Here is a 27,871-nt window from a genome sequence, read left to right on the forward strand (position 1 = left end):
TCAGTCGGTTGAGCGTCCGACTTCAGCTCAGGTCACGATCTCGCAGTTTGTGAGTTCGAGCCCTGAGTCAGGCTCTGGGCTGATGGCTCAGAGCCTGGAGCCTGCGTCTGATTCTGTGTCTCCCTCTCTCTCTGCCCCTCCCCCATTCATGCTCTGTCTCTCTCTGTCTCAAAAATAAATAAACATTAAAAAAAAAATAAAAATAAAAACAAAACAAATGATTCACTTTAAGAGTGGAAAGAAGACAATTAACTGCCAGATTGATAGTAGATGATTAGTGGTAAAGTTTAGAATGGGAAATCACCTTAGATTGAAATGGACAAAAAGTCGTTATAGAAATTGTATTGTTTTAATTGGATTTTGAGTGATAGGGATCTGGGTGGGAGGAAGAATATTACAAGTTAAAGACTGGAACTAAAATAAAAGACAGTAGTGAGAGAAAGGGCCAGAAAGGTAAATTGTAGGAATCTTTGAATGCCGGTCTATTGGGTTTAGATATTAACCTAGGAGACTCAGCCTTTTCTTGGCTTACTTTCTTGATGCTACAGTTACAGCCTAGGGGAAATTAACTTTTGGTGGCTGCTATCAAGCGATGGGAGGGAGTACTCTGATAGCCAGTTTCATGAAGGCCACTTAATCACTCAGATCACTAAGCACACCAGTGAGGGATCTCTATCATTGGTATTTGATGAAAATTAATCTCAGAGTGTGGTTTCAAGAAATATTGGACACAGGAGTCCATGTTAAGGAGAATGTTGAACAAAAGTTGTGAGTATCAAGTACTTAGGACTCAACAGAAATGGTTGTAACTAAAAGATTATGAAGCAGGGGTCAAGGGATTCTGATTTATTTCAATATGGAGGAGCATTGTCAGTGAAGGAATCATTTCCAAAACCCAGAGTTCAAGAGAAGATCCAGAGAGAATGATAAATTCTATATTAAATGTAGAGCAAACACACAGGAGTAAGATTAGTAAGTCTTTGTTGTTATGAGTGCAGATCGAACGCAGAAGATGCTGGTTAGGAATTGTGAAAAGTAGGTAATGAAGTGTGACAGTCAAAAAGAAGAATAGGAGGGTATTTCAGGAAGGACACTTGGGTTTAAGGCAGAGTTGCATTGTAGGAGAGAGGAGACTCAGATTTGAAGACTAAAATAGAAACAGGCAGCAAAGAGGGAGATTGAACATGCAAGAGAGACAATTGATGGGGATGCAAAGTAGTTAAGTATCCTTTTTATATGGCAGAAAACTCCAGTGAATACTGTTAGGAGCTCTGTAGTTAATAGGAAGGTACTCTCTACCACAAAGAACATTTTACTCTGAAACTAAGGTTAACATGAAAAAGAAAGTGTTGTTAAGCAGCAGTTCTATCCTTTTATTTTTCATCATTCCTTTTCCTTGCCCAAGTGAGAATGCAATTTAACTGTTTGGACATTTTATATAGTAGTCCCTCTTGTGTTTGGGGCCTTGCACTTACAAAGTTAAATGAATGTTTCCTGAATGACTTAGTATTGGTGTGTTGCGTTTGTGTTAGTTTTTCCTTTGGAACTTGGTGTGTATTCTCATCTAAGGGAATGTCCTCCCGCCTGAAATTAAGTATGATCTTAACTTCAGAAGAATTTTGTGAAGAGTTATAACATTTCCTTGGAGGTTGAGAAATGTGGTAGGATTGGTAACTTGTTTGATCATCCATTGATTTTATCAGTGGATACATTGTACATCAGTTATTTTCACCCTGCAGTTGTTTTTGATCAGGACCTTGGGAGCAACTTGGGTTGGTGGTTCTGGCTCAGAAAATCTTAGAAAGTTAAAGTCAAGATGTCAGCTAAGGTTACAGTTATATGAAAGATTGACTATAGCCATAGGAGCTACTTCCAAGGTAGCTCACTTACATGCCTAGCAAGTTGGTGTTGGCTGTTGGCTCAAGGCCTCAGTTCCTTTCTGCGTCGACTTTTACATGGGGCTGCTTGAGTATCCACATCCCAGATAAGTGATTTCAGAGAGAGAAAGTACAAGAAGGAGCCACACTGCCTTTTATGACCTAGTTTTGGGAGTTCTGCAAGGAGAGTAAAGTAGGCTTTACCTTTTGAAGAGAAAGATACCAAAGAATTTGTGGACATATCTTAAAATGACCAGAGCCTCTTACTGCTGGGCTGATGCCTTTATATTACTTTTTTCATGATAAAGTTTGTTTTGGTATTCCCAGTTCTGAGATTTTGGCCTGGGCTATTGATGGGTTCAGACTGTGATGTGACATCACGAAAGTTCTTAAATTGTGTTGCTAAGGATGTTGGTATCTGGTGCCTGGGTGGCTCAGTTTTTTAAACGTCCGACTTTGGCTCAGATCGTGATCTCGCAGTTTGTGAGTTCAAGCCCCGCATTGGGCTCTGTGCTGACGGCTCAGAGCCTGGAGCCTGCTTCAGATTCTGTGTCTCCCTCTCTCTCTGCCCCTTACCCACTCATGGTCTGTCTCTCTCTCTCTCTCTCTCTCAGTAATAAATAAATGTTAAGAAAATTTAAAAAAAAAAAATGTTGGTATCTCTCCCTGCTCTCTGTATCACTCATCTTGTCTACAGTTTTATTAGCCACAACAAATGTCAGCTGGGGAAGATACTAAATACATAATGGTATCTGGCTTTCATTTTCAGCAGGAATTCATTGCTCAAATGCCCTAAGTCCTTGTAAGCAAAATTTTTTTTATTGCAAGCTCTGTGTATTCTGTATCTTGCATTTTCATATGATTTGCCAAGTTAGTTCTGATTATGGAACTTTGATTATTTGTAAACATAATGGAAAGATGATATTTTTCCAACTCTTTGTTTTGCCTTCATTTATGGTACTAGAAAATGGAATAAATAGCTTTGTTTCACTATGCAAAGTAAACACAAATTATGTTTTAAAATTTTGATGGAAGTGGGGTGCCTGGCTGGCTCAGTCAGTGAAGTATGTGATCTTGATCTCGGGGTTTTGAGTTCATGCTGCACATTGAGTGTGGAGATTACTTAAATAAAATATTTAAAAACAACAACAGTAAAGTTTTGATAGGAAACATGCAACTTGAATCCAGATTCCATGTTCAAGATCAATTTTAAAGGTGAATTTTGGGGTGATTCATTTTTTTTTCTTATGTAATCTTTATGCCCACTGTGGGGATCAAACTCATGACCCTGAGATCAAGGGTTGTATGCTGTACCAGCTGAGCCAGCCAGGCACCCTTGGGATTATTCTTAAGTGGACAGACCTGAAAGAAAAGAGGAGGGAAAATGGTAAAATTGGAAACACGTGTCAGAATTCTTTTTCTTGTGCTCTTCAAATAATTTTAAATAAAATTCCTTTGGAGCTACCAAATTAGCTTTGAATTAATTTTCCAGCATTCAGCTTTGTCCTCTTAATGCAGAATATTCTTCATTCTCTTTGGTGCCTTCATTTGTTTTATAAAGAGTAGTAATTATTGTTCCAGCAGCCTGTCCTCTGAATATAGCTTCTTGTCATCAGATCCAGGTAAAGGCTTTGTTCTTATTCCTCTAACGAGACAGATAATGAGTGTTGACTTAGCTACATGTTGTCATCTTGTTCCTGGTAAGCTACATCAGATCCCATACTACTTAGTCATTTAGCAGTCTAACCCAGGCCTTGCCTCTTTCTTTTCCATCATGGATGTGAATGAATCTACATGGTGAGAAGCTCCCCCCCCCCCCCCCCCCCCAGTATGCCTGTAAAACCCTTGTTCTCACTCTGCAGTGAATGTTAAGTTTGAATTCTGTGTTGCAGAGTTCAAGGAAGTACCGTTCTCATAATACTGGCTTTGGGATAATATATAAACATGAAGAAACTAAGAACTAGGCTAAACACACAGATCAGATGACACTTAGGGGTGTTATAAACAAAGTTTAGGGCCTTTTAAACTCTAACTTGACGTGAATGCTTGTCTGGTATTTCTTTCTCTTGTGATGCTTGTGCAGCAAAAGTCAGCATGGTTCTCTGTGTTCCGCTTGATTTTTTTTTATGCACCGCCCTGCTTTACTGGTGAGAATTTTAAGAAGGAATAGTAAGTAATTAGTTCATATTTTTCATAAATTCGTTCTCACACACCTCCCTCCTGTGGGCTCTGGCCAGATCTCTTTTCTTGTACAGTTTTGTAGGGTTTAAAGAGTACAAGTCTCACACACATGAGTCTTTTTCTCTTTTTAATATTGTTTTGCTTAGAAGAATAAAGACATGGCACTTAGTCATCTTTTGGGGGGGGGCAAAATGGATTTTATGCTGTATCCAGTTAAAAGTGATGACTGGCAGAAGTAGAGTACAAGGTATCCCCCGCTTTTCAAAAGCTCAAGCTTATGCCACTTCACTTTTAAGAAAGACCTGCATTCATACCTGTTTCACTTACTAAAAGAAATCGGAAAAGGATTTTTGCTTTTACAAAAAAAGGGCAAAAAGCGGAAATAGCGTTCAGCATTTATTTCACATTACAGAGGTGGTATGCACAGGAGCAGAGTGTGTCACTGCCAGTCTCCTTTCCCGGGAATGATACTCAGCATCAAACCTCCATAGCTCTGAACTGTGTCTGTGAGCATCTGTGCTTTATCTCAATTTATTTTGTGCATCTGTTAGCAAGATGTGTTCTAAGGTATCAGAAAAGCTTAATTAAGAGAGGTTATTTTTTGGGCCTGGGAATGCTCAAAAATTTTTCCATAGAGAGTAATGGTAATTGCTTCTTGACTTTATGCCATTTCAGCTTATGAAAGGTTTCACAGCAAGTCTCTTTCGGGTGGCAGGGGAAAACCTGCACCAGTCTTGATTCCATCTCCTATATCAGTTTCAGTGAAACTGTTGTCATGGTAATGGTCTACATAGGCATCATGTGTGTTGGAAGCTTTACATACTCCACAGCTCTGTGAACTAGCTCATCAAGCTTAAAGGGCATTTCAGATTTTGCAATTCAAAGTACGTAAAAAAAATAAAATATGCGAGAGGATCTAAACATAAAGAATTGTTTTTGAAAAGAGTGGTGTTTAAGTTTTAAACACTGTTCTCTATTAAATGCTTGGAGAGCTTTGACTACCTATTAAAGAAGAATTCCCCCAAACAGGACATTTTCAAAAACTCATCTGCTAAATGTTAATTTGCAGCTACAGTATTTATATCTGTCATTATTTCTTGTATCCTGAAAGCTGCCAGTGCCTCTTGTGGAAAGCCCTGGGAAGCTGTTATATTCACCCTTTTTCTGTACTTTATTTTCTCCCGTTTTGTTTGGTCACTTAAAATATCTGAAAATAGAATCCATGTAGTCTAGCAGTTGATCTATAAACACTACACCCTTTCATTTAAAGTGAGACCTTTTCTCACAGACTCTTAATTATAGAGAACAAACTGATGGTTACCAGCAGGGAGGGAGGCTGGGGGAGGGATGATGGAGATTAAGGAGTTCACTTGTCATAATGAGCTTCCAGTGATTTATGGAATTGTTGAATCACTGTATTGTATCTCTGAATCTAATATAACACTGTATGTTAACTAACTGGAATTAAAATAAAAACTTAAAAAGCAAAGAATAAAGTGAGACCTTTTCCTCTGTATGTTTGATGTATTCTTCAAAAACAAAAGCAGAAAATTAAGTTCTGAGTCATGAGGAGCTAATGTTAACATAAATCTTCCTTTTAACTTTAAACAAGAGGTGGAGAATAAAGTATGGCCCCTTGTTAAATGGGTAACTCTGTATCTGAGGGAAAAGCATCTTTATGTTTTGTGTGCTACACTGTGGCAAGAAGCATACAGCTGTGGGGTCTTTCTGCCCTACTTATTTCCACTTGAGACTTTTTCACGGTACCAAAAGACTCTACAAAAGCCTGACTTCTCTGCTATGTGCATACTGTGGTTCTGATAGCATGACACACACAGCTGCCAGTGCCTACAGGTTAATGAAGACACTCAAGAGCATGAGGAAGAGACAACAGAACAGCAAAACCTGTGACCACATCATAACCAAATCATGTCTCCCATAGTGTGACATTGTTTATTTGTTTTTGGCCAAAACAGACTAAAGAAGAGATGAACCTTCTTTTCTGTCCCTCTTTCACCTACCCGCCCAAGCATCTTATGCAGTGATGTTTAAGGTGTCCTTCGTGTTCTTTGTTAAGCATTAAATTTTTTTTGTAGGTGGCAGTGTTTAAGCAGCTGATGTTGTTCTGTGAAGGGAATGTGGGTAATGTGGTTATAAGGACTACCTGTGCTAAGAGAGAATTGATGGAACCAATGTTAAGAGAAAATAACCTGAGTAAAATATACTAGGAGTGGTCAGGTTTCTCTAAAGCTAAGGTTGTGAACGAGCATTTTGAACTAGTTAATTTTTTTTTTAATCTAGAATCAGAAAGCTAAAAATCATCTTACCTTAGTGAATTCCAATGAGAATACCATCTTAACCTAGCTCATATAAGACAAGTAGACATGTTCTAATTTGGGAATGAGCACTCCCAGGAGTAGAATTATCATTAGACTTTTTCCAGAAATATATCACAGATAACATATTGTGTTGAAAGGACTCCCTACAGTGAATGCTGTAACCCTAATGAATAACTACAATGTTGAAGAGAAAATAGTTGAAGGAAATGTTCATTCTTTCATCTTCTACTTTTATATTCTAGGAATGAAGTAAGAAACAGGCTTTGTTGAATTTTGCCATTTGAGAATACTTCAAACGAGGGTGACTTTAAGAGATACCTGACATGGGGTGCCAGGTGGCTCAGTCAGTTAAGCATTTGACTTCAGGTCAGGTCGTGATCTCACGGTTTGTGAGTTCCAGCCCCACATCAGGCTCTCTGCGGACAGCTCAGAGCCTGGAACCTGCTTCAGATTCTGTGTCTCCCTCCCTCTGTCTCTCTCTGCCCCTCCCCTGCTCGCTCTCTGTCAAAAATAAACATAGAGAAAGAGAGATCCCTGACACATTGTTTAGTTACTGCTCTGTATTTTTTTTTTTTTTAAGTTTATTTATTTTGAGAGCAAGAATGCACACTCATGGGCCAGTGGCAGAGGGGTGGGGGGAGCGGTGGTGGGACACAGAAGGAGAGCGAATACCAGGCAGGCTCCATGCTGTCAGTGCAGAGCCCGACGCAGGGCTCGATCTCATGAACTGTGAGATCATGACCTGTGCCAAAATCAAGAGTCAGATGCTTAGCCGACTGAAGCCACCCAGGTGCCTTTAGTTACTGCTCTTTAGAAGTTAGTAAACAATCCAGAAGACTTAAGGTCAGCTACTGCTGCTACCTCAGCCACCTGGGTGGCAGTAGACACCATATCTAGCAACCCTGAACTACTATTGTATTTCATCGATGTGAACACTAATTACTAGAGTCTTAACCACTTCTCTTCACCCCCTAGGAGGGGCAAGAGGACTTACCACCAATAATAAAAAATGTGCTTGCAAAAAACAAAATTCATTACCTTTGTCTATGCATTAGGAATTGGGTTTGTTTTTTGTAAGTGCATGTTCTTAGCTATCCAGTGTTTCGTATTGGAAGAACAGGGTGATACTCGACCTAATAATCTTTGTAATGATCCTCACCCTAGACATTCAGAAGATAATGGACATAAATATGTAGCAAAGTGGATGAACTTAAAAGATGCTAGCCAACATAAAGCTGAGAACACAGATACTGTTGAAAAACTATCAGAAGGTTAAAATTCTTTTCCGGGTAATGACAGAAACATGAACATCTAGAGAAAAATATCAAATACATCAAAACTGTGTAGGCCCATTGGTATAATAAAGTATTGTAAAAACTTCCATACATTGTGGTTAGAAACCACTGGAGATGTCCCAGCTGTACTGAAAACAGTTAAAGCCTTTCAGTTTGTTCAGACCATTATTCTGAAAGTGCTGATTGGTTCATGGAAGCAGATTATGATACACATATCCTGCTAGACAACTTGAGATGACTTCCCTCATACTGATCCTGAAGAGCGCATTTATTTTGAGAAAAATTATGAACAAACGTAACTGAGGAAAGAAGCCTTGAAGAGATTTGGTTTTGAAAGCTTTTAGTACTGAAATTAATAACTATTATTCTTCTGTAGAGGGTCCTGTTACTGTTCATCTTGCAGTTTGTTTTCTTGACCTTGTAACAGTGTATAAATTTGACGACTTTGTATGTGTATTGTCTTCATCTATATGGTTATTTAGGTTACCAACCTGCCTTATCTGAGAAAACTATAAAGAAAAAAAGTGAAGTCATCAAGAATGAAGATCAAAAGATAAAATGTCTAACATTGCACTGAAGATTTGCATCTGCAATAAAGAACACTGAATCCCACTGACACATTCTTTTATGTGAATGTACCAGACTTTTAAAAAGTCTTTCACAGGAATGGCTGTAAACTGAAACTTTAACATGAGCTTTTAGTCTGATTAAAGTGTATTGATATAGTAATATATATGAAGAATTTATATTTTTAAAATGATGATCTGGTAAAGGTAGTAAACAATTATTTCCTTTTCCTGAGCACTTGTATTGGTGTCACCAAATAAAACAGCTCACCTTGCTGGAACTATAATTGACCCTTGAACAGCACGGATTACAGTTGCTGATCCCCTGCAGTCAAAAATATGCATATAACTTTGGACTCCCCCAAAACTTAACCACTGATAGCCTGCTGTTGACAGGAAGCCTTACCAATAACACATAATTTGTATGTAATATATGTTATATACCGTATCGTTAAAATAAAGTAAGCTAGAGAAAAGAATGTTAAAATCATAAGGAAGGGTCGCCTGGGTGACCCAGTCAGTTAAGCAACCGACTCAGTGTCAACTCAGGTCATGATCTCAAGGTTCGGGAGATAGATCCCCATATTATTCTCCATGCTGACAGCACAGAGCCTGCTTGGGATTCTCTCTCTCTGCTCCTCCCCCACTTGCTTGCGTGTTCTCTCTCTCTCTCTCTCTCTCTCTCTCTCTCAAAATAAACTTAAATTGTAGGAAGGAGAAAATACATTTACAATACTGTTCTGTTACTGCTGAAAGAAAATCCATGTATAAGTGGACCCACACAGTTCAAACCCATGTTGTTCAAGGGTCAGCTGTACACTGCATTGTTAGTATACACACATGATGCTAAGCAGGTGTACCTTAAAATTTTGGGAAGAAACGTTGGTCATTGTGTGGTTTTTTTTTAATAATTTTTTTTTTTTTTAATGTCTGTTTTTGAGAGAACATGAGCTGGGGAGGGACAGAGAGAAAGAGAGAAACAGAAGATCCGCAGTAGGCTCTGTGCTGAGAACGAAGAGCCTGATGTGGGGCTGGGACTCATGAACTGTGAGATCATGACCTGACCTGAAGTCGGACACTTAACTGCCTGAGCCACCCACTCGCCCTGGTCATCATGTTTAACTTAAGACATGAGTTTGCATCCATGGTGTAACAAATGAACCAGACTTCCCCCTACATATGCATTGTGTCATCTAATGAACGTTATGTTCTTAACTATTTTATAATTGTATCTTTCCCAGGAAAAGGTAGAATCAGAAGTGCCACTTGCTTATGGTATATTAATAAAGCCATGTTTTAAAATTAGCATGGACTCTGACTATATTATACATTTGGTTCTAAATACTGGTTGTTTATTAGGATTCATAATGTTTACTAGAAGAATGTCTTTTAAGTCAGATGTTTAATATGTGACATTTTTTTCCATTTTGCTTACATTAAATATAATTTGCATTATGGTACTAATTTGCATTTTTGTTTTGTAGTCTCTGGTTTTCAGCAGCCACTGCAAAGCAGTAAGTGGCTACTCAGACCAGGTCATCCATCAGCGGAGATCAGCTACCTCCTCACTTCGTTGCTGCCTGCTCACTGAACTGCCATCTTTTTTGTGTGTGGCCAGTCCACGAGTAAGTGCCACAAGAGGGAAGAAACAAAATAGATGATACTTGAAGAAATAAACCAACTTTTAAGAGATCAATTTCTTAAACACAAGTGTTTAAGCTGTGTGGACCTTGAGAAACATTAATCCTCAGTATTTAGAAAGCATACATGGTCCTGGCTTTGCCAAGGCAACACTCCTCCCTTTAAATTTTGTTGGTTAGAGAACTATTGTATGGTAAATAGGAATGGCTTCTTTGCCTGACCAAGTCTTTCCTGTGTAGTTCCTCTCATTTAGTCAGGAAGGAGCTCTGAACTATCATGGGAGCAAGCCATCTGTCACGTAGGTTATCACCAAACAGCAGGGTCAAGGACAGTGGAATATTTGATAAGGAGAGGGAGCTGTTTGTTACCTGCATTGAGGTTTTTGACGGTTTTTCAAGGGAGGGGGCTACATTGGGAGGGAGATTTGATCTGGCCTTATCGCTTCAGTGCAGTCTCCAAATAACAAAAGGAAACCTAACACTCCAGCATCAAGAAACTTCTTCATCTGGTGTCCTCTCACTTTCCTTAGCAGCCCTGCTGAGACTGGTTCACAAGTACGTTCGCCCTAAAAAGTAACTGTTGTGCTGTCTTCACCATTCAGCAGTCCTAGTCTTATTTGCAGATTGGGAGCAGTGTCTGTTATGGTTTCAACGTTGAGCAACTGTTAGATGCCTCTTAACACCCCATTTATCAAAACTGGGCACTCTGGTGATATCTGACAGCATCACTGCAAAGGCTCCTCTTGGCCCAGTGCAGTGTTTTACTCTGCTTACCTCTTGTGCTCTTTCTTGTCCTTATTATTTTTTTTAATTTTTTTTAACTTTTTTTATTTATTTTTGAGACAGGGAGAGACAGAGCATGAACAGGGGAGGGTCAGAGAAAATGAGACACAGAATCTGAAACAGGCTCCAGGCTCTGAGCTGTCAGCACAGAGCCCGACGCAGGGCTCAAACTCACGGACCGCGAGATCATGACCTGAGCCGAAGTCAGCCACTTAACCGACTGAGCCACCCAGGCGCCCCTTTCTTGTCCTTATTGATCAGAGCCAGACAGAAGCTCTCTTACAACACCAGAAGAAGTATATGAAGGGAGAGGGACAGAGTAGAGATGCACTAGACTCTGGTTAGAGCAGAGGACAAGTATCTGTCTTCCTGGCTCATTTCCTTTTGCTCTGGGGCATCTTCCAGTTAGCACGAAGACTCTTCAAGAGGCTGACATTCTTTCTTTCTTTCTTTCTTTCTTTCTTTCTTTCTTTCTTTCTCTCTCTCTCTCTCTCTCTCTCTCTCTCTCTCTCTCTCTCAGAGCACGAGTCCAGGGGAGGGGCAGAGAGGGGCCTCCAAAAAGGGACGGACAGCAAGCCCCGCTGTGGGGCTCAGACTCTTGAATGATGAAATCCTCGCCTGAGTCGAAGTCCGACTCTCGACTGACTGAGCCACCCAGGTGCACCAAGAGGCTGACATTTCTTACCCTTCTGTGTTTTCTCTTATTTTCTGCACTCATCCTAGAAGGCCTACTGGTTTCACAGTTCTCTTTAAAGAAGGTGGGGCCTTTTGAATCTTCCTTAGTGATATTTTTCTGTCAGTATTTACATCTGCTTGCATCCTTTATTAAGTTATCAAAGGTCAGAATCTGGCGGAGGGTCCCAAGAAAGTTGATGAGTGGAAACAAGATGGTAGTACTGAGTCGCACTGACTCCTGCCTGCCTTAACTTCTTCCTACTGATCCTGTACTACGTGAACTTGATTCCTAGGCCACCGTTAACTTTGATTTATATTGGCTATCTAAATAGAAAATATTTAGATTTTATATGTATCCAGTTCTTCAAAGCATTTTTGGTCTTTGAAGCTTAAGTTGATGTAGGGAAATTCACTTTTTCTACAAAACATCCAAGGTCTGGTGTTTCTATAGAAAGCAGTCTTTAGACTTCATAGTTGTGTAGTTCGTTGCCTTCTCACTCTCCCAATCTGATGTATATACTTAGAGACCTAATAAGAGGAAGTCTGGATTTCTGAGAGGGATCTCTAGACATTTTCACTTCTCATATCCCCAGTGTTTTATAGAGCCAATTAAAAAGTGAAATGCCTTGGACCATCATTGCATTTACAGGCATGAAGATTCCTCATTTGTTCCACTCAGAGCTGTATAGCTAACTACTCTGAAGAACAACTCCACTCTCCCAACATACTCAAACACGCATACCCAAACTGTACTACTAGAGACTTGTTTTCTGAGGAGCCCAAAATCTAAACTATCATGCCAGATGCTGCTTTTTCCCTAAAGAACAATAAATAATGAGTAGCTTAGAGAAGACCATAGTAGCATAAAGGTGTGGTGGCAGGCAGGGAACAGAAGGAAACTTTTTTTTTATCATTTGGCTGAAGGGCTCTTCCCCAGCACCCTCCTTTCTTGCTCAGTGCCTTTATCTATAATTGTGTGTAGAGTTTCTTCATAAAGTATGTGCTGAATTTGAAATGAGAATAAGTAACACCATGGTTATGAGGACAGGAAGAAGAGTTTTAAATATGTCTGAATATTTTATAAAGTCATACACAAGCTTTTACCTTGATCAGGCCTAGAGTGAATAATCATGTGATTCCTTAATTATCTTATATTGATTTTTAACCCATCTGGGGTAGGGACAGACTGATTTCCTTTGAAGTCTTAACCTTGGCCTTGAGCTTAAACAAATTAATGTCCTTGGCATGTGCTGTGGAAACTTTAGGGTCGGTTCAGGAAGAACTGTGCCATTAAGGAAGGAATTATAGGATTTCTTTTCTCATTAGCTAAGGAAATAATTCTGCAACGTTAATAAACTAAGACCCTGGAAATCCATCTTACCAAAAAAAAAAAAAAACTGAAGCGCTTGGAGTGGTCACGCTTCTTAGAGCTAGAGCAGGAATATACATGTCATCAGGAAGGACGCGCTAAATGCTTGAGGAGACAGCCCTTGAAGATCCTATAGTTTAGGAAGTTAATGAAGCAAGAAACAGAGGTTAGCTCATGTGAGACTAAAGGGAGTATGCATTTCCATTTGTGGGGAGTTAAGAATGGTATGTCATGCTTCATCTCCCCCTGTTTCTGAACAGTCAGGAAGGCCACTGGGGTTAGCAGAATGGGTGGAGGCTGTCTAGGATAGAGCTGACTAGGGAAGCACAATTTAATTAGAAGTGGACTTGTTTGCCTCTTTTTGTGCCTCATGAGTTCACTGCTTACGTACTTACAACATGACATTCTGTGATTCTGCATATATCTTGATCCAGGGCTCCTGCCAAAGAAGCTTATTAAAACATTAAAAAATACTTCACTAAGAACTGGGCCCCGCAAACCTCCTAGTTTTCAATCCTGGACTTGGAAGGATATCAGCAAAATGAAATTGGAAAATAGGTGAAGGTTTATAACTGGAAAAAGTTGTTTTGGTTTTAAACTATAAGAGTGCTGGGTCACCTGAGTAGCTCAGGCAGTTAAGCATTTGACTTTGACTCAGGTGATGATCTCACGGTCCGTAGGTTCGAGCCCCACATTGGGCTTTGCACCCACAGTGTAAAGCCTGCTTAGGACTCTGTCTCCCTCTCTCTCTGACTCTCACCTGCTTATTCATATTCTCTCTTTGTCTCAAAAATAAACATTTTGGGGCGCCTGGGTGGCGCAGTCGGTTAAGCGTCCGACTTCGGCCGGGTCGCGATCTCGCGGTCCGGGAGTTCGAGCCCCGCGTCAGGCTCTGGGCTGATGGCTCGGAGCCTGGAGCCTGTTTCCGATTCTGTGTCTGCCTCTCTCTCTGCCCCTCCCCCGTTCATGCTCTGTCTCTATCTGTCCCAAAAATAGATTGAAAATGTTGAAAAAAAATTAAAAAAAAATAAAATAAAATAAACATTTTAAAAAATAACAAGCTATAAGAGTGCCAAGGAGTGAGTTCTAGACAGGAAAAACATTCTCCCTGTGTCCTGTTCTCCCCCTATTCCTTCATGCTGAGTTTCTGGCTTTTGAGTTTTCATCTGGAGCATTTGGGCCTGACGTCTTATATATAGTTCCAGTATAAGTCCTGCTTTTCTATAAAATAAACAATAATGATAAAAACAAACAGTTATATTTGAGCATAAAATTGGACTGTATGAGTCTCTCATTAGAAAAGACTAAATATGCTCTACTCATCCAAGAATGTATATAGTATAGAGAATTGGTCATACTTCTGTAGTTCATCCACTGCTACTTGTACCATTGTTATGAAAGTACAGCTACTACTGATTGTGAGGTTCTGAGACTCATACCCTAGATGGTAGATACCTGCTCTGGTCCAGGATCTGCTGAGCTGCAGCCAGGACAGACCATCGTGGGAGAGATCCAATTTTTATCCACCTGCGTTTTACTCTGTCTTTATTTACCTGTGCTCAGCTTTAGGTGGGAAAAAGGAATAACTTGAATGCAAAAATACCCCTTTTTGAGTGGGCAAAGGTAGTATGAGATTACCAAAACCTGCTCCTAGTACTGTGTGTGAAAGTGATTTATGTGTGAGCTTATCTGGGTTTTGGAGCAGTAGGGGCCCTGCTTGCTCTGACCTTCCCTGTAGTTTGATATGTGGACTGTAGATGGCACTGCTTGCTAGCAAACTCAGTTCAGCTTCATCTGTAAGCCAGAGTAGAGCACTCTTGTGGCTATTAGTAAATGATGCGCTTTCTCTTGTTTATGGTATTCTGTAGTCTTCAGCAGAGGCACCTGCAGCCTCATAGTCAGCTAGCTGACTGTTAATGTAAACCAAGGCAGTATATCTTTTTTGGTTTTTTTGATGTTTATTTTTTTAGAGACCTAGAGTATAAGCAGGGGAGGGGCAGAGAGAGAGGGAGTCACAGAACCTGAAGCAGGCTCTAGGCTCTAAGCTGTCAACACAGAGCCCGACATGAGGCTCGAACCCATGAACCATGAGATCATGACCTGAGCCGAAGTTGGACACTTAACTGACTGAGCCACACAGGCACCCTGGCAGTAGTTCTTAAGGCTTAGCCTGAGGTTCTGTAGTGCTCGTTAGAAACCTAGAGCTTTTGGCTTTTTCCTTAGGTCTTCTGGATTAATATCTGTGCTTTAGATAAACTCCCAAGAAGGTTCTTAGGCATACAAAAACTTGACAACCATTCCATTGCCCTAAAGATTGATGGGCGTGAAAATAGAAAAGTTAATAGTAAGATATATTTTCCTAAATGTCTAACTTCTTGGAATAATAGCAACAATGAAAGTAGCTGCCTAGGTACAACCAGTGTTTTATGTTCTGGTCTCTCCTATACCTCTGCCCTTGCTTCTTATACCCAGTTTTCCCTCATCTTTTGGTCTAGTTCCAGGGTTTTTCTGAGCAATTTACTGCATATAATGGGGCTTTAGCATTATTTTCAACCTGAACTTGCAGATAATCAGAGCCTCCAAATTTTAACAGACGGTAACTTGGGCTCCTAATCGGATGATTTCACAGCTATCTGAATACACAGATGCTTATTAGCAGTGGGAATAGACCCAGATCGCTAAAGGATTATTAAAAAGCTTGTTTCTAAATTAACAGGAGCCTTCTATTCCATTGGGGGGCAGCATTTCAGTGTGGTTGCACCTTGTGGTGTGATAAGATTTTGTGCCTAGCCTCTGTCCTAGCCAAGAAATGAATCCACTACTCTTTAGCAATTGCTTTCTCCACCTGCCTCTACCGTGTCCCAGCTTATGGCCTAAAAGAAAGGTTCTTTTATCTTCCATTAGGTTTGTCACTTAACAACCTGGTCAGGGAAGAGAGAAAGAAGTATTGGTAAAAACAGGAGCTTTGCCACAAAAGCATTAAAGATAACTTCATATGCACTGGGCCCATAACTCTTTAGTTCTTTAGTAATGACTGCGGAGCTCCAGCTCCCTTTCTGATCTCACCATTTTGTCGATGGCTAATAGAACTTCACTGAAAACACTATCCAGCAATGAGGGGAGGTGGCAGAGTAATCAGATCTATATATACACCTGTGATAGAATTATTCCTGACTTGGTATCCCAGTTTTTCTGCAAACTCCAGCACTCTTTAGATCTTTAGTTTGCTGCAGGTTCATGTTGAAGAGGTTGACCTTTTACGTGGACCAGCTCACTAGGTCATTATTAACGGCAGCTTATTTGTCAGAACAAAGAAGTTCAAACCACTAGCCTAAAAATTATCCACATTTGTCTGATTTCAGAGTTGAAGTGTAGGAAATGTGAAAGCTATCTCATGTGGATCTTTTCACTGTAGGTTACCGCAGTGCCATTGGATTCTTACTGCAATGACCGAAGTGCAGAATATGAGCGGCGAGTGCTGAAGGAAGGAGGGAGTCTGGCAGCCAAGCAGTGTTTGTTAAATGGGGCCCCTGAGCTGGCAACAGATTGGCTAAATCGACGATCCCAGTTCTTCCCAGAGCCAGCTGGAGGACTGTGGAGCATCAGGCCTCAGAATGGCTGGTCTTTCATCAGGATTCCAGGTAAGTTCTCTGTTCTCTTGGAATGTATTCCCAGTTCTGGCAAGTGGGGGAACCAGAGACATACTCCATGTGGTAGTTTCAGATATTTGAAATTCAAAGTTTTGGGCTTGTTTCCTGTTTTGCCTTTAGTAACTTTATAGATAAAAATACTTAAGTAATTTATGACTGAAGAGAGAAATGTTTTTTCGATTTGTGCTTACGTACTCTCCTTTGACAAGCTTACAACTGAGATCGGAATGCCACCCTTTAAAGGGGGGAGGGGGAGAGAAACAAACTTGGTAGGAAAGGTTCCAGGTTGAGTGAGTACAGTTGTCTTGTGCTATTGCCAGTAGAGTGAATGAGAATGTCGTCACTCACAGAAAGCCTCGTTGAAGTAGCATAAACAGCGTCCTGCACGGAGCACTAGAGATCTGAATGATAACCAGAAGAAAAACAGTGTTTTGTGCCAAAATGCTAGCGGATTCCCAGACCTCCTAGAGTCAAGGTCGAGGGTTGAAAGGAAACTAGGTTTTCATCTTTGCTTTAGTGAGACTACTGTTAAGGAAACTGAACACAGAGTTCATAGGCTTATGTTCTTTGCTTACACCTGCTGGCAAACTGGAATGGTAGTTGAGAGCTACCGTGTTAGTTTTGGTTGTCCAGATTCTCTGATATTTTGAATGTATTCTTCTTACTAGATATGATGGAAGTGAACTAGAGCTAAGCATTCAAAAAGAATCTTCCAAGTGTCAAAGGACTTAGGGTCAGCCTGGTAGGAGCTGTGGGGGTGCTTTGAGCTAGAAGATGCCATTTTGAGTTTATGAGAGCAGCATTGTATGTGTCCTCGTAGCAGTCTTAGAACACCTGAAAGCATTGGGTGAAGGTGTACTGTAGGAAAACAAAGGGAAAGCCCAATTGTAAAACAGGCCTGGTTTGTAGTGGGAATAGAGGAATAAAATCTACCGGGTCTGGAAACCATAGAATCCCAGGCAGAAGATGAGCACAGGTGTTGAAAGAAGCAAGACAACACCTTGTTTCTTCTTTCTCCTTCCTTCACTGTGGCTCCTAAGTTCCCAGTACAGGAGTAGAAGGCTTATTGCTGGCGCTGTGGGAATCTCTTGTGGCTTTTCCTGTTCTTTGAAAGAAAAATGGACCTTGTTTAAATTGCAGGAAGTGTCTGAGTTCTTTTCGCATCGATAAAAAGCGCCAGCCTCACTGGCTGTTTACTGTGAGAACCAACCAGCTCCTCACTGACCCCATTGTGCTCTGTAGACTGGCTGGGGCAGGGCAGTGAGGGGTGGGGGTGCAGGGTCACTGAAACCTGTATTTTATCTCTTTTTTCTCTATACTTTTACATTTTCTGTTTCCTTAGGAAGGGTTGGTTCCATTATAGTCCCCGAGAGACCAAAATCTCCTGGATTTCTTTCACACCTTGAATGCATCTCCCTGTTTCACCTGGAGAAAGATGCACAGTCCTTTAAAAATTCTCTCTCGGAAAAAGGAGATATTATTTCATCTGTTACCCTAATTTTACTGCCATGGGATAGATTCATTTTCTAAGTAGGCTCTTACACAGCTGTGGTCAGTAAGAACTTGTGTCTAAGTGAATACTATAAGACTGTACTGCAAGATTGTAGAAAATACAGCAGGAAGGTAGGATAGGTCTGTTCAACATGTTTTGAGATCCTGTTTTAAGAGAGGTTTGCCTTGGCACAGTCAGCCTAATTTCTAGGGAATCGTGCTCTTCTTGGCTCTGTGCCCTACTTAGTAACAGGTGGTGCTGTTGCCTAGTGCAGCTTTGGTAGCTTCTAAAAAATTGGGTAATGGATGCCAGGCCCAGAAGGTACCAATGTTTGCACGGAAAGAAACCCATTTTTTCTGCTTATCTTCTAAGGACAAGTACTGGGGGCTGACTTCTCTGTCTAGGATGCTTAACAGAGAAGGAGAAATATTGTTCATTGCTTAAGTATTTTAAGACTGTTGCTGCAGTGTCTTTCTTCTTAGGCCTTTTCTTTCAGAGTGGTCCAAAGAAATCCAGCCCATCTATTTTCAGTCCCCACGTACACAGTCATAGCTAACAACAGGTGCCACTCTTAATTCTTTTGGGTGCATCAGAGTTCTGTCCTTCAGAGTCTGTATACATCTTCATCTCTGAGCCTTCCTAATCTTAGCATCAGTTTGCTCTGGTTAGCAAAGTAAAGTAGATGTAGGAAGCAGGAATGTGTGAGAACCATTGAATCATGATTTTGAGATGAAGCTTCTCAGTATGCAGTCACAAGAGATTTATATATGCTTAAATATTTTGGTTGAGGGAGTGGATGTGAATGGAGAGAGAAGATAAGCAGGCTGCAGAAATCTGATGAGCTTAGCTTGCCCACTCTGCTCAATGACTGAAAAATATATGGACTTTTTTTTTTCACCTTCCTGTGCTTTTAATGAAAAAAGAAAAAAAAAAAAGAAAGAAAGAAACTATTGTCTAAAGCTGATGGGTAGCTCTGTGGGGAATGTTTAGGAGCTATCAAAATTGAGGGATCCCACGAAATCCAATTAAATGAGAAAGGTAAGGTGATCGTGACAAGAAAACCTTGAGGTTGTTAGGAAAGCGTTGCCGCTTGGTCAGATTTGGAATTTGTACAGGCCTCCTTGTCTGGTGCCAGGGAGAGGGCTTAGCATTCGGCTCTGTCCCAGCTGCAGTCATTTGATTGTGTTGGTAAGGAGACCAACAAAAAGAAGAGCATTTCAATAATCTAAACAGGACCAAACAAAGAGGCTGAACAAAGGTGTGTGCCATAGCTTGGGGGGGAGGGGGGGCGGGGCGGTGGAGGGAGAGATGTGGCCTGGCAGCATTCCGAAGGTGGGAAAAGGCAAGCTGCAGTGCTGAGGAGTAAACATCCAGGGCCTGTGGCTTTGTAGCAAAAACAGAGTGGCTGATGATTTGTTATGGTGCTGTCAGCACATCCGCTCTTGTTCGGTTTATACAATAATTGTGCACTTGGCAAATAGTGGCGAGAACAGAGAAATCTCCATTCAGAACTCTTGGATTGCTCTCAACAGTCAGCCTCTGCAGTTCTGAGAGGAAAAAACCATGGATTCAAACCCAGAAACTAGGGGTAGACAGCATGTTTTTTTAATAGTTTCCTTTTTTACTTCTGTTGCTTAGTTGTCTATATAATATGTCTATCCTTGGTCTCTCTCTTGTTGCATCCCAGAGCCACTTCCACATGTACTCTTAACTCTCCCAGCCTCTTAAGCCTCATTTCTTCCCCTCTTACTAGCAGTGATTGTTCGGGGCATGTTTATGGACCAGTCTGCAAACAGGAAATTCTACTTCCTGAAATGTGATGGGAGTTGAATGATACTGAATGGATAAGATGAATATTTGGGAGTTAAGTGTTCTGTAAAGATCTCTGGCTAAAATACTCTTTTTTTTTTTTTTTTTTTAATGGGAAGAGGAGAGAGAAAGCGCAAGTTAGTGAATAAAAGCAGTTTCTATTTCACAGAAACCCAGTCTTTATTAAATTACAGTTTAGGATAATGACATTTACCAACCAACCTATTTGAAATCATCGAGGAGAAGGAGTTTGGATTTAAACAAAGGGACAGAAGTGGATATGTTTATTTGCATTTCTCAATATTTAAGTGTCTCTGGGGATAGGCAAGAGTAGCCCTTGTTTCTGTACATTCTCATGCTTTTAGGGGGTATAAACCATATAGCTGTAGAACTAGCAGAAACAGACATCTAGAGATAGGATGAACAAGGAGAAACAGGTCACTTACAGCATGTATGACGTGGGCCTCTTAGATGTCCATGTGTACCTGCTATCCCCTGAATAAGGACATGGAGCAGGGAAGCTTTTGAATGCCTTAGGAGCAGATGTCTGTCAATTGCAAGGGAACCCACATCTCCCTCTTTCAGGATACTGCTTCCCAGAGCACTACTGGATCATGATTTAACAGTGCTTTGGATTGTTCTCTAGAGTACTTTTCTGCTCTCATGGTGATAAGCATCCTGGTTGTAATTTTGGCTGCATACAGCTTTGCTGTGAGTGATTTTGCTGCCTCAATTAAATACAGTTTCCCCCCTCCTCCCTCCCTTTTCTTCTCCCCAGGCAAGGAGAGCCTCATCACTGACAGTGGAAAGCTGTATGCCCTTGATGTCCTCCTGACTCGGCTCAAGTCTCAAGGACATAGGGTCCTTATCTACTCCCAGATGACCAGGATGATAGACCTGCTGGAGGTAGGAGAAGGAACCTTGGGGACCTAGGACACCTTGACATTTCACTTGCAGGAATCACATATCTATGACTCATGTCAGTCCTGCCTAATAGGAACCTAGAATTTGTCTTTGTGATTTTAGTGTCTATAAAGGGAGAAGAAGCAGCTCCTGGCAGATGTGAGAATATACAAAGGACTTTTACCTCCTTCCCTACACAAGTGAAATAGAACACCCCCTACTCCTTCCTTTATTGGGGAACAAATTTCCTAATGTTAAAGTAGATCAGAGCCTAGGAATTACTTAAAAAGTCCTCTGATGGGGAGCCTGGGTGGCTCAGTCAGTTAAGGCTCTGACTTCAGCTCAGGTCATGATCTTGCCTTTTCCGAGTTTGAGCCCCGCATTGGGCTCTGTGCTGACAGCTTGGAGCCTGGAGCCTGCTTTAGATTCTGTGTCTCCCTCTCTCTTTCTGCTTCTCCCTTGATGGTGTGCACGCTCTGTCTCTCTCTTTCTTTCGGAAAAATGAATAAACATTAAAAAAAAAAAAAGTCCTCTGAAATTCTATATGGAAAACAAGATTTAGGATTAGTTTTCTAAGTAAAAAGCTAGAGAACAGCAATTCAATCTGAGTTAATGTAGTGGTCTCAACTTGGATACATACTTCATTCTCTTGGAGGAGCTTTAACAAATAGTGATGCCTGGTCCCATCCTCAGAGATTCTTATTTAATAAGTTTGGAATGAGGCCTAGGCATCAGGATATTTGAAAGCTTATGAGGTGATTCTGATAGGCAACCAAAGTTGACAACTGTAGGGTTATGGTGAAAGATACAGCTTGTCTTACTGTATATGGCGGCTTCTGTTTCTTTAGGCTTCCAGGTTGACATTCTCTCTGCTTTTTTGTCTCAGTGGAGACTAATTACTTAAGAGAAAGGAAGTCATGGAGATCAAACAGGAGAGTGAAAGTGAGGACAAATAATCACAAACTACCAGGATTAGTGTTTAGAGCCAGAAAGTTGGATAGCCACTGGCCAGGAGGCTAAAGCACCTGGATGTAAGTAGTGTATAAATTTTCTCATGTTTTTCCATGGGCTTTACATTGCTAAGGCTGCATATTCTAACCCTGCTACCCCAGGGAGTATTGGACCATGATAATCTCTATCTAGGAATAAGGTACTAGGGAACATATCAGCACAGATGGAATGAAAGGTAGCATAGGGAAGAAGTTTTAGGTTCTTTGGAAGCCAGACCTGGCTTGCTGAATTTTGTCGTAGTATTTTTGTGGTCTTTTTAATAATCTGGCAACATCTGTTAGCAAGAGACCTAACAAATGATATTCGAGGTAACTTGAATCACTAAGTCTGGCATTTAATACAGTGTTCAGCCCCTTCATTGCTGTCAACCGGTTGAACTTTCTGGTTTGTCCTATGGAATAGGTCACCTATTTCTATATGATGGAAAAATGTTGGTGGGTGTAAGTCAGTATAACAGAAGTAATTAAGCAGTTGTTTGATGCAGATCTTAACTTATGTTAAGGGTCCTAACAGCAGTAATCCAAAATAAAAGGACTACCTGTATCTTTAATGTTCTGTTCAAAATGATGCCAATAGCCAAAATAAGATGAATAACTTTACTTTTTTGGGGCTCTTTTAGATAAAGTGCACTTGCCTTGTCCTGAAGAGTCAGGGAAACATAGATGAAGTGTGGTGATACTGTACTGCCGTGAATTATAGAAAAAGTAATATGCTAAAGATTTTTTAGGGAAAATGATGATCTTTTTTCCCCAAGGTTATGCCAGTATGTTATAGAGTCCTAAAAGTTGCTTTTAGGAAAGTGCCAAGGGTAAGTGGGGTAAGCTACCAAAAAATAAGCTAGCTCTAGTAGATGAAGATGATTTAAATGTGGTACAGTCCTATATTGTAGTTCCTCATGCTGTATATTATACACTTATAGGTATTCATAAATATTACTAAAATAAGTGATTCAGAGTGTGATAGTGAGTTTTGTTAAGGATGAGTGCTATAAACCCTACCCAATAGAGTCACTTCCTATCTCTCTGTAATGCAGCAGGGCTTTGGGAGTGGTTGGGGGGATGTGGGTATTGTGGGTAGGTTTTGCAAACATGGCAGCTTGAGAACCTCTTCTAAATGTAGTTGCATCTCTGTTTGGGGAATTCTGAATTAGGGAAAACCAAGTTCAAAGCCTGAACTTCATAACTGCTAACATTCCTTAGCTGTATGGGTAACATGCCTCTAGGATGATGAAGCCAGAAAATGTTGCAACTGTTTACATGTTTTACTGAAAAACTAAAATGAAACTCTTATCTGACTTCCTTAATACTATATTATCCTTTTTTCTGTTTATTTGTTTTTATTTATTTTATTTGATTTATTTATTCTGTTTATTTGTTTTTATTATTTTACTCCAGTGAACCACGTTCTGTATTTCAGGAGGTTAATCCTCTAAATCTATTCTGTGGGCACAGAACTAAAATGTCCACGATGTTTTATATATGTCTAACCATTTATTGAAATATAATCCTATTGTGAAAAATATATATGATTCTATTGTGGATCTTGGGACAATACAGGATTAGGTCTATATTTCTTTACCTTTTCAAAGAGTATCATGGGTTTTTAAGTCATTGTCATAATAGAAGTTTCCACTGTAGGGGCGCCTGTGTGGTTCAGCTGGGTAAATGTCCAACTGCAGCTCAGGTCATGGTCTCATGGATTGTGGGTTCCAGCCCCATGTCGGGCTCTGTGCTGATAGCTCAGAGCCTAGAACCAGCTTCAGATTCTGTGTCTCCCTCTCTTCTCCACTCATGTTCTGTCTCTCAAAAATAAATAAACGTTTAAAAAAAAAAAAAAGGCTTTCACTGTAAACATTCGTTAGAACCACATATCAGCTTTTTTTTTTAAGTTTATTTATTTATTTTGAGAGAATGCAAGTGGAGGAGGGAAAAAGAGAGAGAATCTCAAGTGGGCTCTGCACCATCACTGCAGAGCCCAATGCAGGCTCGAACGCATGAACCATGAGATCATTACCTGAGCTGAAGTTGGTTGCTTAAACTTAACTGAGTCATCCAGGTGCCCCATAGCCATGTATCAGCTTTAAAACGTGACCTGGCAGGGGCGCCTGGGTGGCTCAGTCGGTTAAGCGTCCGACTTCGGGTCAGGTCATGATCTCATGGTCCGTGAGTTCGAGCCCCGCGTCGGGCTCTGTGCTGACAGCTCAGAGCCTGGAGCCTGCTTCCGATTCTGTGTCTCCCTCTCTCTGACCCTCCCCCATTCATGCTCTGTCTCTCTCTGTCTCAAAAATAAATAAACATTAAAAAAAAAAAGTTTTAAAAAACGTGACCTGGCACATGAACCCTGAGGATCATATTATAGAAAGGCCCTTCCGATCTGCATAAATGCTTTTTCCCTTGAGTACACTTGACCTTTTCTTTAAAAAAAAAAAGTACCTTGACCTTTGCCTTCCTTCTTCATTCTCAATGTGTTGTAGGTTTTGTTTGGTTAGTTTTAGATTTAAAAAAAATTCCTCCCCCCCCCCCCCCCCCCCAGCATTTTCTTTTTACCATAGCATGTTACACCTTGTATATAAGAGGGAAAGAAAAGCTTTCAGTAGAGTAAGACATGGAAACTCACATTGGGGGCATTGAAGCTCTGTTTTGTAACTGTGGAGCACATCAGCATCTCTTTCATCCAGCAGCCTCTTTGGGCTTTTTGTTCTGTGCCTTAGCCTTGGCTATCTTTTTTACTGTTTCTAGGACTCAGAAGAACCAAATGACAGTAAAAATCCACATACTTCTGTATGACCAGGTTTGTATTTTGTGAGAAATACTAGTTCTGGGCACTTAGTATTTGCTCAGTATTTTTTGAAGTGACTGATAGACTCTTTCTCTTGCTCAAAAATTTGACTTTAAGTTTCTTGTGAATATATCAGATCTTATTCCAAGGAGAATTCTATATTCACAAATGTTTTATTCTTTCCCATGGTATCCAAATACCATTTCTGGATAGGGGATAAAAAAGCAGGCTGCTAAATTTCCAGGGCCAGAAGTTTTTAGTGTGCCACAGGCAAAAGTCAAAGCTTTGGATAGGGGAGAATATTTTAGATCATTAAATATTGTGCTATGGATTTATTTTATATTTACTGAATCACCTGTAAGGTCTTTGCTGGTGAGGGTACTGGGGGGAAACAGACATGGCCCCTTTGCAGTTAGGATGATGGCATCCACCTGTATGTCAAACAAAACTTTTCCTGCCACCACCATTTTTACCCTAGTTTGGAGACTCCCCGACCCCCACCACCATATTCTGATAGTTGCCAAAAGCTTTTAACTCACTACAGATGACTTACATCATCTTTGGGTTGTCTCATTTGAGGTTCATTCCTGTTACATCAAGCAACAGGAGTCTGTTGTTTGTACTTTAAGGAAATAAGCTTCAGTATTTTCTATGCAATACAAAAGTATTTGGAACGGGTCAGCCAGCTGGTGCTGTATGTGGTGTGATTATTAAGTATTGTAACCCAGACAAATCTTGAACTGCACCAATACATTAAAATAGTGCAAAACAGTATTAAATCCAGATAATCTATAGCTAATGATGACATTTGAGACACTAGGTTGTGTAACTTGCCCAGTCAGCAAGTACCTCCTAGAGGAGGATTCATCCTTGATAGATGTTCTATCATTTATGAGCTGGCTTCTCTTAGAAGTCCCAAATTACCTTTGGGAGCTGTGATTCTAAACATACTGGGAAGCTGGGTATTCTAAAGCTGCTCCATGGAATGAAAAGCAAATTGGGATCAAGCATTCTGATTACGTTTTAGGAATGATGGGAGGAAATGTGTCAGCTTACAACCACACTATGTTTATTCTGCTTCATTCATTCATTTCTTTTCCATGCTGACTATGAGCAAGGCATCGTGCTAGGCAGATGTGAATGTAAGTTAAATGTGATCTTTGATTTCGAGGAGTGTATCTAGTGGAGGATATATACCACATACAACACACACACACAACTATCAAGTGTACGCTGATACCAGTGGCCAAAATGAAGCATAAACAGAGCTGAAGATAGCAAAAGGGATACATTTATTTCTAACTGGGTCACTTGAAGAAGGGTTCACATAGATAGTGACATCCGAACTGAACTTAAATAGAATTTCAACCATCAGGGAGAAGGACATTCCAGACTAAGGAAGCCAGGTGTACAAAGGCACAGAGATGAGAAGGCACAAGACATTTGTGGGGACTAGCTCAGTGTGATTGGATCATATGGTGTAGGAGAAAAGGGAATAACACAAGTATTATGAAAGCAGATTATGGTGGGCCTATGTGTCCCTTGTGATCAGGTCTTGCTCCAAAAGACTCTTTGTATTAGATAAGGGAAGGATGGCTGCCATATTTCACTTATTTTGCAATTTGCTTGGACAGTAGAGAGGTTGTAATAGACATTGAGATGAGCCTTACTTTTTATGGAAAGGGGCGTGTTCAGAAAAATAAAGTTAGGCCAGGTCTGCAGGTTTGTGAATCATACCAAGTCTTTCCCCCAAATTGTTTTGGGAAAGTGAAATTGGGTTTAAATGAACAGCAGAGGCAACTTTGAAATAGAAAAGACTCAGAATGGAAGATTCATGTTAGGGATATATAAACATTTGCCTTTAGTTTTTCAAATGCCCAGTTATCCTTTCTTTATGATGATAATGGATGGAGGTTATGGACAACATGTTTGAGAACCATATAGAGGCACCTGGGTGGCTCGGTTAAGCATCCAACTTTTTGTTTCAGCTCAGGTCATGATCACACGTTTCCTGGGATTAAGCCCTGCATCAGGCTCTCTGCTGAGAGGCTCTCCCTCAAAAAAAATAAAAACTTAAAAAAAAAAAAAAAAAAGAACCTTACATGGCTTCTCCCTTACACACCACCACCACCTTTTTCCCCCCTACTATTCTATGTGAGCAGTAGTACAGGGGTTAAGCCAGAGGCTCTGGCACCAATTAACTTGAGTTCCATTACCCACTGCCTGTGTAACTTTAGAGGCTTAACATCTGTAAAATGGGAGGGACGATAATAACACCTACCTTAAAGGCTACCGTAGTGAGGATTAGCTACGCAAAACCAGGTAAAATGTATAGCATAGTGATTGTCACTTAGTAAACGTTCATTAAGTGCTAGCCATCATCATTACCACTACTGCTTCAGGATGAACCTAGTCCCTTTGTGATACATCTTTGGGTGTGTGAAAGTTTGCTTTTATTTAGTATACTTTAAAGGAGAGGTACTTGCTGAAGCTATTTTGAGTTATGCCGATACCTCCGCAGCTACTGTTTTATTATTTAAAAAAAATTATTTAATGTTTATTTATTTTTGACAGAGAGAGAGAGAGAGACAGAGCATGAGGGGGGGGAGGGGCAGAGAGAAAGGGAGATCCGAATCTGAAGCAGGCTCCAGGCTCTAAGCTGTCAGCACAGAGCCCGACACGGGACTCAAACTCATGGACCATGAGATCATGACCTGAGCCGAAGTTGGACGCTCAACCGAACCGACTGAGCCACCCAGGTGCCCCTGTAGCCACTGTTTTAAATGTGACTTTATAGATATGATCCAGAACTGACCTGTCTTCTCGATGTGTATTCTAAGAGTGGTTTTCAAATTGGTGGGGTCAGGTAGAGGACAGAATTCCTAGGTAGAGATGAAGCAGGTGGGGCCCTAGACTCCCCCTTCTTCATCAACCAGAATAATAATGCATTTTATCTATTTTATATTAGGAGGTTTTCATACAAGATTTTGCTTGGAAAAAACAGTTCCAGGGTTTTTAAGATAGTATAGGATATGATCCACAACAGTGTTTCTCAAACTTAAATGTACTTACAAATAACATATTTAAAAAAATTTTTTAATGTTTATTTTTGAGAGAGAGAGACCGAGAGTGTGAGCAGGGGAAGGGCAGAGAGAGGGAGATACAGAATCCAAAGCAGGCTCCAGGCTCTGAGCTGTCAGCACAGAGCCTGATGTGGGGCTCAAACTCCCAAACCGCAAGATCATGGCTTAGGCCAAGGGCGGACGCTTAACCACCTGAGTCACCCAGGCTCCCCAGGTAATACATGTTAAAATACAAATTCTGATTCATTAGTTATAGGATGGATCTCTTAATTCTGCACTTTTTTTTAAAGTTTATTTATTTTTGAGAGAGGTGGGGGAGACGGAGGGAAAGAGAATCCTAACCAGGCTCTACGCAGTCAGCACAGAACTGGATGCAGGACTCAAACTCACAAACCATGAGATCATGACCTGAGCTGAAAT

General features: G+C 40.6%; 1 protein-coding gene across 5 annotated transcripts in view; it reads left to right on the forward strand.

Annotated features, from left to right (window-relative positions):
* The window catches only part of INO80 (INO80 complex ATPase subunit), a 146,101-nt gene that overhangs the window by 81,427 nt on the left and 36,803 nt on the right, over window positions 1-27,871 (forward strand). For all 5 annotated transcript variants that reach the window (XM_047862369.1, XM_047862367.1, XM_047862370.1 and 2 more), the window contains exons 25-27: window positions 9,743-9,883; window positions 16,141-16,366; window positions 20,455-20,582. In XM_047862369.1, coding sequence (XP_047718325.1) covers window positions 9,743-9,883; window positions 16,141-16,366; window positions 20,455-20,582 — 495 coding nt within the window. The remainder of the gene's footprint in view (window positions 1-9,742; window positions 9,884-16,140; window positions 16,367-20,454; window positions 20,583-27,871) is intronic.

The sequence above is a fragment of the Prionailurus viverrinus genome, chromosome B3 (assembly GCF_022837055.1).
Source record: "Prionailurus viverrinus isolate Anna chromosome B3, UM_Priviv_1.0, whole genome shotgun sequence".
Classification (NCBI taxonomy): Eukaryota; Metazoa; Chordata; class Mammalia; order Carnivora; family Felidae; genus Prionailurus; species Prionailurus viverrinus.